The sequence below is a fragment of the Megachile rotundata genome, chromosome 3, assembly GCF_050947335.1.
Source record: "Megachile rotundata isolate GNS110a chromosome 3, iyMegRotu1, whole genome shotgun sequence".
In the NCBI taxonomy this organism is placed as follows: domain Eukaryota; kingdom Metazoa; phylum Arthropoda; class Insecta; order Hymenoptera; family Megachilidae; genus Megachile; species Megachile rotundata.
Genome location: NC_134985.1, coordinates 19115115 through 19127841, shown reverse-complemented (window position 1 = coordinate 19127841; position 12727 = coordinate 19115115). Strand labels below are relative to the sequence as shown.

General features: G+C 42.8%; 1 protein-coding gene across 2 annotated transcripts in view; it reads right to left on the bottom strand.

Moving 5' to 3' along the window:
- Best2 (bestrophin family protein) overlaps positions 1 to 12727 on the bottom strand; it is a 41898-nt gene that overhangs the window by 25021 nt on the left and 4150 nt on the right. The window contains exon 2 of one of the 2 annotated variants that reach the window (XM_012290805.2): positions 1474 to 1584. In XM_012290805.2, coding sequence (XP_012146195.2) covers positions 1474 to 1584 — 111 coding nt within the window. Of the gene's footprint in view, positions 1 to 1473; positions 1585 to 12727 lie in introns of those variants that run through there. The other variant, XM_076530113.1, reaches the window with a different exon arrangement.

The window sequence follows — 12727 nt, the reverse complement described above, 5'->3', positions numbered from 1 at the left end:
GTTTTACGCGTGGCATCGACGCATGTGGTACCATAGTGTGTAGTAGTCTTACGCGTGGTATCGACACATGTGGTATCATAGTGTGTAGTAGTTTTACGCGTGGTATCGACACATGTGGTACCATAGTGTGTAGTAGTCTTACGCGTGGTATCGACACATGTGGTACCATAGTGTGTAGTAGTCTCACGCGTGGTATCGACACATGTGGTACCATAGTGTGTAGTAGTCTTACGCGTGGTATCGACACATGTGGTACCATAGTATGTAGTAGTTTTACGCGTGGTATCGACACATGTGGTACCATAGTATGTAGTAGTTTTACGCGTGGTATCGACACATGTGGTACCATTGTGTGTAGTAGTCTCACGCGTGGTATCGACACATGTGGTACCATAGTGTGTAGTAGTCTTACGCATGGTACCGACACATGTGGTACCATAGTGTGTAGTCGTCTTACGCGTGGTATGACACATGTGGTACCATAGTGTGTAGTAGTTTCACGCGTGGTACCGACACATGTGGTACCATAGAGTATAATACTGTTATGCGTGGTATCACTACATGTAGTGACAGCCACGCGCAGTATAATCACGCATAATATCGCCTCGTGTGGTACCACAGTATAGTATTATTGCACGTGATACCACGAGTGATCGACACACTGCAACGCGTTGTAACACCACATGTAGTATCCTACCGGTACTTGTTACACCGTTAAAGTACGCGTTGTAATACGTTTAAATAGAAGGCCGTATCTCTACACGGTGTACCATACATTTCCCACCGCGATTTTTAAATTCCACTTCCCATAAACGATGTCTCTACCTGAAATTTAATCGATCGCTCGAGTCGTAATTATGCAAATTGACGTTTATTTTTTCTGTTAACGGTCGTTTCGAATCGCGAGCAGGTAATACCGGGTGCAATAAAGAGTCGGGTGGAAACGCGGTCGTAAAGAAGAAAAAGTCGACCAACACCGTGCTGTTCGTTCGTGTACGCACAAATTGACAACGGTATTTATGTTAATAAAACTGGGCTGCAATCAATTTGTCGAGGTTATTCGATGAAACGTAATCTCGATCAGAAGTACCGGAGGCTTTGGCTTTGTTGCTCGATCAAGGTCGGTGTCGCGTGGGTTTATCGACGTTCGTAAAAGTTGCGGTTACGGCAACTCGTAACCCACGCATCGAGTTCGCTTTTTTGCAGGATAAACCGATGACGAAACGGAGGGTGGATAATGTTTATGTCTCGTTTACAAAAGAGCCTACTTGTCGCGGAGATGGATTTTACTTTAATCGGTATTCGCGAAGGCTGAAGAAAAAAAGTTTCGTTTATTGGTATGTCTTAATTTCAAGGAGATGAGCCTCGTTTTTTGTGCGACGATGCTCCTGACCGGTTAAGGCTTCAGCCTTCGGGTGTCTGAAGGAAACCGGCGCGGGAAAGATATTCAAATGAACGTATTCATGTACTCACACCCGCTGATGCTCGTTCAGCGCATATCTGTATGTAAGGTTGATGAGGTAGTAGAAGAAAAGGTAGGCCAGCAGTTCTCGCCAGATTAACTTGTAAACAGAGCCTCGCCATCTGTGAAAAAACAAATGAATATTGTTTATTATTAAGATTAACATCGCATGCTAATTATAATCATATTAGTCTCGCTACTGTGCTAATCTTTAAAACGCAAGAATAAAATCTGCTGTTTCAATTAGGAATAATGTTACCAAGGAAATTAGGATCGCCTTCGTGGAGCAACTATAAAAATATTTCTCTATTGACATTGATTCCTTTTCATTGAACTATTACCAGTTCTCATGGTCATTTTCAAGGCTAACCCTTTTAAGTCCTCCAACATTACTTACCGATAATAACACCGGCAATTTAGCAATTTGTAAAATTAGTTCTCGAAACACCTACCGTGTGTAACTAGACACAGAAATAGATGGAAGGGATACGAAATTTCCCTTTCAGCGATTAACAATCGTGACGAAACACCGGACGACAGGCGCTTTCGATGTTGCCCACTCATTTAGAAATTAGGCAGAGGTTCATTGTGGAATCTTCTAACGATAATAATAAACTCATTTGAAGTATCGTATTTAAAGAACATCTAAATATTTGAACGACGACGATAAACTCAGTTAAAGTTAAATGTATTTAGAGAACTTTAACCCCGAAACTAATTCGTGTCATGGTTAGATCGATTTTACGACCAACGAGTACACTGAATTCGCAATATTTTCGTGACGAAACGTTTACCATGTTACACCTATGCGAACTTATTGCTTTCGACGGATTTTATAGCGTCATTAACGCTGTGAACATGGTTCGCCGATATAATTGCGACGAGTATCTACGCTGAATGTCACCGAAGGACGATGATACCAAACGAAGGTTTCGTCAATACCAATCACGAAGCAACAATGACTTTACATTCAAATCCCGCAGCCTGTATAGCGCCGACGAAACGTAGTGCAAACGAGGTCAAAGTGAAAAGCCGTGTATTATCGACAGCCATGTTGCTATACATATCTATATTGTTTGACACGCGAATAAACAGGTCGATATTTTATGCAAACGGAATGATTTTATGACCACGTTACTCGGTTTGTTACCGATCTTATTTGATACAGAGACACATATTTCAACAACGAAACAGCGAGTGCTATGAAAAGCCTCGGATATCCGGTTGTATTCAACTCTCACCCTAATGTATCTACAAGACCGTAACGATAGAAAATGTAATAAAACGCGCGACACTCAGAAGATATGTAAATATCCGAGAATACTTCCACGAAGATGTTTTTAATCGATGACGAAAATTTCGGAGAACGGGTCCCATTGGACCGTTTTCGCCAACGTCATCGAAAAAAATATCTCCTGGAAATGAGTGAAAGTATAGCGGTACATTTTACCATCCTTCGAATACGTCGAATTCCGATGATTTCTCAAACTCGTTTCGAAATTTCATAAACAAGGCGGAATTGTTTACGGTGCCGCTTCCCGGCGATTTTCGCGTTTCAAAATCGACGAAAAGTTACGCAGTCTTATTAGTCGAGAAAAGAAAAACCTGCATCGGGCCACACGAATATCGAGTTATACGTTTGTTTGTGTGTCAGTGGGTCATGGTAGGAAGTATTGTCCCACACCATTCATACGACGCGTGATCCGCGACCACACGCTCGTAAACCCCCGCGTGGTTGCACGCGTTACGCGGTGTTTCTACGTACACCAGACATTACGTTGGCACTTTAGATAGAGACGCGTCATAATTAACCTCTCTCGTCCACAAAGTTACGATAGTTATTACGCTCGGTCTGTAAAAACTGAAAGATAAATGCAAATACGTACTGGTTGTCGATAAACAGTGGATGGACAAGTAACGCAGTTTACTAAAACAGGAAAGTTCGAAGAGTGACGCAAGGACCTGGCTTTATGGACTCTATACAATACTAATTTTTATGAACACCGGCGACAGGAGATAAACTCTTATTTTATGGACCCTACGGGTTCCTGTAGACCCAGGCTGTCATTCTCTAAACTACTTCGATTTCTACATTTATGTCTCCGTGAATAACCCAAACAATACTGACACAGGATTCCGATTCTCGGAAAATACAAGAAAAGAATTAAGTGTTTTGTAAATTTTGTTACTATGGAAGAACATACATCGAATTAAGGAGTTTAATTTATGTTGGGTGGTCATGCTCTAATCTTATACCTGCAAACAGTTTTACCAGGAATGTAAAATATTCGCGCATTCGATGCGCAGGAATTTGCATATAACGTTAACGATGCATAAACCTTATGAACGATTCATTAAAATCCTCAATCGATTCGTCCGACGAAGACGCGTCAAGTCGATAAATCTGCTGCCTCGCGTGGCTAGGCTCGATTAATTTTCCTCGCAATCGTTTGAAAAACTTTCCATTGTTGCGGTTTAATGCGCGAATTATTGTTGCAAAATCCATTCGCGGTTGTCAATGAATTCTGTCGAAAATTGTACATCGAACTGATCTATAAATCTATGTTCAGCGAGGCGGTGCATCGCGGTTCGCGAACGAAGAATACTTGAATGATTGATTTATGAAGTATTCGGTACGTAATAACACAGGAGGATGAGCGTAATTAAACGAACGACCCGATGGCGCTGCATACTTAATCGCGCGGCTGAAGATAATGTTTCGTTTATTGCATCACCGTCGAGATTTACATGAATTTGTACGTCGAATCGCGAGGATCTTGTTCGTTCCTCCGGCAACAAATTGCGAGACTAACGCCGCGAAGATGTTTTTTTACTCGCTGGGATTCGCATAATTCTTCGCAAACGAAACAATGGCTTCGCGTGATCGCGAAATACATCGACGCCTCAGGGAATTACCTGCTAAAACAACGTTAGGTAGTATTGCACAACTCTACAGAAATTTCGGTTCGCGGAAAAACCGGAAAATTGCTCTGAGACTAATTTGAAAACGTGTTATCGAAAAACACAATGTTTTGAAACACGAGCGTCTGGTTACAGCGGTTAAAAATTCATATTCCGCACAGAACTCAGGACGTTCTTTTATAATTGCACGGAGAAGAAGACGTTGACGCAGATCGTAAAGATCGACGTGTATACATTGTAAACGAGTAATGACGTGCACGAGTGAATGGGCGAGTCGCGAGGAAACTACATGCAATACATAAAGATACCAGGTGTCGAGCATTTATGCAAGATCGTTATAACATAATACTAGAGCGGTCGCTTGGCGCAGAAGCGTTTCCTTTTTAGTCCTTTCTCTGCTTTCTGGCTCGTGGTTTCCTCGCGAAATCGTTCGCTACCTCTGCTACTTTTGGTCAACACTTATTTTCGACGTTGGTTAATTTTAATTGGAAAATTTCATTAGCAATTTGCTTCGAGTATTAAATCAGATACCATATTCGCTACTTTTATCGTCAGTTGGTGTACTTCGTCAGTTGTGGATTTTAATTGCGAAGAACTCGGCACTTTGATGACGGTGTTAAATAGTGGGGTTATCTTTGTGTTTACCTAGAGATTGTGCAATTTATTTTAATCCAATGTGTGTCTTGCGCCAGTCGATCGTTCTATCTATTTTTTATAGATTTCCTGTAAATGTATGTGGAATTTCCAAATACACCTGGAGGATAGTTGAAGTGATGGACATCAATTTTCGAGAGTGTTTAATATTACATTTCGAGACGGTCAGAGACACGTAGGAAGTGACTGGAAACGCTATAACTGCTTTCGTATCACGACGGAATGCTAAATATTGTTGAAACGTGAGTCATCGGTCGCGTTGCTCTGGCTAACTGGCCAACAATACTCTCCACCATTGCTAAGTCGATTATTTATCGTCGGTTTGCCACGTTCCTACTCTTTGCCGCAACAATGTTTCACCAAACGATCCGAGATCAAGATCTCTGTGGTCGGAATGCCGCGATTTAGTCCCTCTGTAACAGACCGACGCAATAAGCTCTCGTTAATTTATACGGACCGTGTTAACGTAGTTTCAACATAAACGTTGCAAAGCGTGTAATTACCCATCGTCTTCGAACAAAAACACCGGCTAGGAATTTTATCAGACGATTAGAGGTTCGAAGGAATCGAATATGGAAAATGACCGATTCACGAAGAAAGGCGTAACAATAAAAGCTACATCCCGCCCTGCTGGTAAGAGGGAAATAAGGAGCCTGATCCACGCTGGACAGCGCAAAGTAACGGTCCACCGGTCAAGGCTCGTCAAGGCCTTTTATCGCTCTTGTCGGCCACGTTTATACCTGGCTGTGTTACACAATTTCGTTCTTTCAGTTCGTTCTCCGTCGTACTCTTTAATCTCGTGTTTATACGCTTGTTTGAACCCTTTCTCCCAAAGGGGCGTGTACGACCTTTCTTAGCCAACCTGGACCCATCAGTACTTTCGGTCGGTAAATTATCTAATTTAGAAAATACGGAATCCACTTGTATTCGAACCCCTTTCCGCATATTGTTTTCGTGAGAGGAATAAAAACAAAGGACTGACATTCCGCCTTCGTAGATGGTTCTTCCCGAGTTCCTCTCCCGAGAGGTTCCTCTCCTCTTTCTTGTTTCGCCGAGATTCGAGCTTCTTGCGGACGACACGTTTATAGGAACACTTAAAGCACCGCGGTCGGATAGGAAAAGAGGATCTCGTTTTATTCCGACGTTAGTATAATTCAACAGGGAACTATCCTTCAATGTCAGGTCGTCGTACGTGGGGCAAGGAACTGTCGTAAATACGCTCTGATCGGATCTAACTCGATGGGACCTTGACTCGTCCATTTCGCATTGGCAAGGATCGTGCTCTTTGTTCCGCGGATTACATTCGCGTAACTTTAGTAGTAAATCTGCTAGATCTTTTCAATGAAACCGGTAGAAAAATTGCGAACGTTTATCGAGCCGTTTGGAAGGTATACATCCAGGCTCAATGACCGTGACCATAAAGAAACGCGAGAGGAAACGGATACTTCTCGACGATGACTTGACGTATTACGCCAGTGACTATGACGATATCCGATTATGGCTTCGATCGACAAGAAGTCGTGAAATTTTTGAAACCGTTTTTTGCAACCGCTTTTCGAATCGAATTGTTCTCGCAAGTTTCTTGCACTCGGAGGGTCCATTATGTCATGCGAAAAGCTACTAGGAATAGCCTATTCTTATAAAGTGATTCTGGGAAAGGATAGACTGGTTCCTCCAAGTTTTCATACATAATTCACCGTAGTCTGTTGTTAGAGCGAATAACAGATGGGACGGCAGATTCGACCGGGTTCAAACGTCCACGTCGTGATTATAATTTCACTTCCGCTTTCGAGCTATCCTGGCAAATCAACGTGACGTAACCAGAGCCCTGCAGAACGTTTTATCTGAAGCTAGCTCGTAAACTGAACAGGTATAATTTACAGATTCCAAATATTAATATTAATTCCCCAGTAATTAAATTTATGAATTCACAAATTTCAAAAGTTTCAGAACATCAATATTCTTGCCCCACATCGTCAGTTGGTGAAATCTTCGACGTCCATTAACTGATGCATGATTTTTGTGCCATATATTTTACTTCGATCACGAATAGTCTCATAAAGCTGGCTCGAAGCACGAGTGATTCAATGCAGCGGTCTCGAAGCAGGAAGAGAACTCATCCGCCTACGAACGGCTCGTAACGAGAACGAATCTCGATAAGCATCGAGAGTTGCGAAAGCGAACTCGAAACAGGTGTTCGAAGAGATATCGATGCCGTTAAAAACTATGGGATAGGTTTCGCGGCGTGGGTGCTTTTCTACGTGAAATCTCGCAACGAGTTTGCCTTTATGCATCACGTTCGGCGGAAACGAGCTTACCTCGAGAAACACGCGCCTGTGTTGATCGATCGACGCGTTTCCTCAAAAAATGTCGCGCTAAATCGAAACAATAAACAGCGAGCGCAACTTTCAAACTGGTCCGGCGATTTCGCGCGCGTTCCACCGCATATCGTAACAGCTGATTCGACAAACTTGCGAATACTCTCTCTTTTTCTGTTCGACGAGGAAGAAATTAAACGGGTTGGACTCCGTCATTGTAAACCTGTTTCCAGGACGATCTTTTTCGTAATTCATTTATTCGTGAAAAAAAGTAATAGATTTGTGTTATGGATTATTAACGTTCTTATAAAAGTTGCTTTTTTGTGGTTTTGTTATAAATCATTTGCACGTCTTCGATGTTGTTTAGGTGTGTTTACGTTACCAGTTTGTTGGAGCGGATATAATTTGTGTAGACATAACATGAGTCGCAGTGTGTTCTTTTATTATTAGATCGAGTGCAAATGAATATAAAAATACTAAAACGGTTTTCAAAATGTAAATATATTCTTTCCTGTTCTTTAATCTAAACTTGTTAACAGTTTAATTAGATACTTGTATAACATAATTGTCCTGTATTGAAATTAATAGCCATCGATTTACATTGATTTTCATTTTTTTCCTCGAAGAGGAAGAAACACATTTAATCGAGTTGTGCGGCTGCAAAACAAGCATCTTCGTGTTCACACAGTACACGATATCTCAAAATCGTTCCCGCGAATGTTATCATTACGAGTAACAGAGAGAGAATTCCGATGGAAGAAGAAAAAACGAATCATCGATTCAACGTAATTTCCTTTTGCATCGTTAAGAGAGCCGCTATGAAAGCGGTTACGGAAGTCCTCGGTGCAGAGTCGTTTACATAAGCCTGACCGGATGATTAACATCGGCCATTCGGTTGCTAACTAATTAATTGTATTGTTAAAAAAGAACTGGCCGATTCGACCAGTGAAAATCGCTCGTCTGGCCTACAATCGCGTGGAAAACTCCGGGAACATCCGACCGCTTGAATTGCTAATGAACTTATGCCACGTAATGAATGTTCCTCAATTAACGCCAGAAATATAAGTAATTGTTTCTACCGGTGGAACGAAACGATAACGTCGTCATAGAGTTGGATTTAAAATTCCTCGGGCAGTAGTACGAAAGTTATCTCGAACGGCATCGCGTTTCAAAGCCCGATCGAATCTTGCCTCATAAGCGGAAATTATTAGCAGTTAAGTGTCGGGCATAAATAATGTCCCCTTGCCGAAAGATTCTCGATCGACCTCATCGCGTCGATGAACCTCGCTGGAATTAGAAATTTAAATGGAACGATGAATTCGTGAGTCACCCTATGAATATCGACGAACTGTTCGATCGACCTTGCCTCCGTCGTCTTGCGTAAAAATAAACAGGAAGATCCTCGAAAAAGAGGGAAAACGAACATGTAAAACCGGGACGAACTTCGACGCGAATTCCTGCGTGTTTTTCTAGCCAGGTTGAGCAACTCCGATCGGACGTTCAAAATTCCTCGCGCGTTCGATTCGAGAAACTTGATTAATCATCGTCGCGATGAAGTTAACGACTCCTGACACTATTAAAGTTATAGCCCTGTTCCTTTTTTTAATCGATGAATCTTTGGCATCGATCTTAAGACACGCGCTAGCAGCGTGCACGCATAGACCGACGCACTTCTCGCACCTCGCTTCAAGATACAAGGTTGCTGTTAATCGTGTCACTGTCAATCGAACTCATCGGTATGTATAACGCTCATCTAAACGCTAGTCTATATGCCAGACGGTTTAATTAATTTCATGGTCCGAAGCCTAGGAAGGGAGTAGCCGCTGTCACGTTGGCGAACGTAGGCAAAGTGGTGCGATCCTATAGCTAGCGTCTTCTTAATCGTTGAGCCAACAAACTGTCAAACGCTGAATACTCTGTTACGAGGAACTACTCGATAACGTTTTAGGTAGCACTTGATCACTGAACAACGATTATTTGCTCGCTTCGATAGCCACTTGTCTCATTCGAGTGTACGATAGATTACTTCCGAAATGGTACTCGAACACAGCTGCCGATTAACGATGTTTAATGTTACGAGAGCCACGTGGAACGATTAACGTTTGTAATTTAAGATATTTTAAGCCTTTCATCTTCTCTGAATTCTTAATACGCCGACTGACATAACGAAAGAAGAATGTTCATTTTTTGGGAGACTGTCGGTATACAGAACGCTCGGTGCGGGAGATTTATAATTCGCTGTTACCGTATTATATCACAAGTGTTGTTTCGCAAGAAATACATGTTTGCGAGCGCCTTAGTTTCTTCGAAACAAGCTGTCGGCGCCTGTTGTTCGTTACTAGGAAAGAACTTCGCGATTTTTCCATCGGCCTCGTTTCGCAGCCGATCACATGAAAACTCGCTCGGGCTCTTCCCGAAAAAAACCCCGCCAGCATATTGATTGGCAGCAATAGTCTCCTTCGGCTTTCGACAAGATACCATCGTCAAGGCAACAAATTGTAATTGATTCCTCGCTCTAAGCAAGATAATACCAATGCGGGCAACAAGGACGCGAGGCAACAAAACGTTGCATAACTAACGCCGGTCACGCTTCACGGAGTGATGCTCCTCGTTTGTCCTCTCTTTGGCAAACTTCTCGGTCGCTTCCTTGATTCCGTCGCTTCCGCAGACGAGAAATTGGCAAAGCGTCAAAGGTGTTTCAATTTTCGCACACTATGTTTAACCGTCTTCTACTTTCTTGCAAGTAATCGATATCCTCTGAAAACGTGACGCATGATTTGACAAATTCGCTCTTAAATAATAAGCATTTCCTCTATACAATTTGTAACGCTGTGTTCACAACGTTACCGGTTTTTGTACAAAAATAAGTATCCAGATAACATGTAACAGTTATTAATGGTAAAGTGGCTCGAATAAATATTCCGGCAAAGAAAAACATGACGAATCCTTGTTTTCGCGAAGATCGGATAAGCAAAACAGTGTAAAGGAACATCCAGAAACAGGTGCACACTCGTGGATGCAAGAGCAGATGCTGGTTTTCAATGCCGAGGAAGAGAAAAACGGCGGGAGACCCCGGTCACGCTGCTCGCGCGGGAATGACTCCACATTTTAATTAGTAAACGAGCAAAGCGGAATGCCTGTCACACGTTTGACGGCAAAACGATTATTTCGCCATAGGTTCTTGCGAAGGAGCACCGATCGTCCCTGTGTCGTGTCGTTTAACCCACGATTCGATCAAGGACCAACGGAATCTTTTCAAACGGTGTCTTCGCGGAAGAGAAAACGAGTTCCCGTCGTGTTCGGGCCTAATCGATACGTTCACCTTCTACTGTGATATGCAAATCGAATCGCCGAGATAATTTCTAAGTGATTTGGTCGTTCCTTTTTACTGGCTGTAAAAATTTCCATCGCAGACGTTTATCAAGCTCTCGCGTCGCATTTCTCCAGTCAGCAATTTATATTTTCGAGCGTGTTGGCCGCCACGACAATTAAAGTCAAGTTCGAGCCGGTATTGCAAGGCGACATTGCTCGGTTCACGAACCGCTACTTTAAATTACTGCTTGCGACTGCTACGTAAATTCCAGCGATACTGGGAAGAACATGTACTGCACGCACGGTGCTCATTAGAGAGCTCAAAGGAACGGCCACGAATAGCAGCGTGTCAGAACAATTAAACGGTTTTTCACCAGTGAACCTTTAGAATTCTGTTGCTTATTTTGCACGGTTTTTTCCACGGATACCGTTTATCGAACGAGGCGAACCTCTGGCAAACGCTTGGCATTGTTCAAGGACTTCAAATGCACCGATCAGAACGGGCACAGTTGTTTCAATATAAGCACTCAGCTTTCCACTATTTAATTAGGTTAAGCATTGGTTACCCTCTGTACTTGTATTCCAAGTTACACCTTTCCTAGATACATTCATAGATCTCCAGGTGCCTTTATATCAAGATCCCTCTGCATCTAGCTCCCTATCTCCACACATCTCCTCAAATTCCCAGATTCCTACAACCCTGATTTACATAATCGAAGAGGCCATCTACAACGTGTAAAAGAGATAGCAATTCATTAAATTTTCGTGGAAAGGTGAACGATGAAGACACTGGGTCAACCGAGGTTTCGAGGCGCTCGATAGCGATACCGCGTCTGCACGAATACGTTCGAAGCACACGTACTCGATCGTTCGCCAGCGCGCTCGATATACCCACGGAACACAGGAGAGGTGAACGAAATGTGTGTCATAGGCTCGTGGTGTGTGCAGCAGGCTGCGTCTCATTGTCATTCGTCGTGGTGTCGAACAGCAGCTACGTTCGTGCAGTCGTGCGTGCATGCAAGCTCATAAAATAAACGGAGACGGAGGCAAATTCGCGATAGGCACGATGCCTCGTCGCGACACACGAGCCCGAACGTGACCAATCGGTAGCGTCGATGCACCGCGCCGAGCCGTTTCGCCGCTCCGTTGCAATACGGACACTACCGATCCCGGCTTTTTGCATTCTCATGAGACGCTCCTGATCGTTCAATTTCAGAGACAATGGCCTAGTTCTCGAAACGCTCCTCACGGTCACCCATCGAAGAAAGTTGACGCGTTTGGCTCGCTCGATAGCTCGCTTATTACTCGCGCGCTTCTTTATGTTATCGTCGGATCGAACTATGTTCCTTTTTGTCCGATGATTCAGTCTTAGATAAACGTTAGGTAGAAGACAAGAAAAGATTGCGGTCCAGGAATCTAATTGATGCTTTGATTGTTCTTGGGAAGTTCCTACCTCTTTGTTTTCCGCTCTTCTTTGTAGCAATTGTCGAATGCAATTTGAAAATTCTAAGACGCTCATTAACGTGACCTTGCTAATGCGGTATAATCAGTGGAAAATATTAAAAGACAAATAAAGCTACGGCTGTAAATTCCATGACTCCCTACCACAAGACGTTCGGATCGCGCAAAGTGTTCGGTGTGTTCAAGCTGCAGTTACAGGATTACGATTATCATACGAAAAGTACACATACGCTTCCTTAACCCAGTAATACGTATCATTCGACTGGCCCAGTTATAGCAGATAATGATGTAGATATTTATCGTAAAATATTTGCCTTCAAATATCGTATCCCTCACCCCTATATAGCGGCACGAAGCTTATCCATCTTTCGGCAAATAAAAGTTTTACAACTTACAGAATAGATTTCTGGTAGATAGAAATAATTGACTGTTTTGATTCGATCTCATCTTTTCTAATCGCGTGTACGTAGTGCAACGTTATCTATGAACGCGCTCCGTTCATTTTCCGAATTGATTTCACTTCGGTAGAAATTCAATGAACGAATAGTCGAGAATCATCGAGAAACGTGTCGAGTCACTTGAAACCAGCCAGGATTCC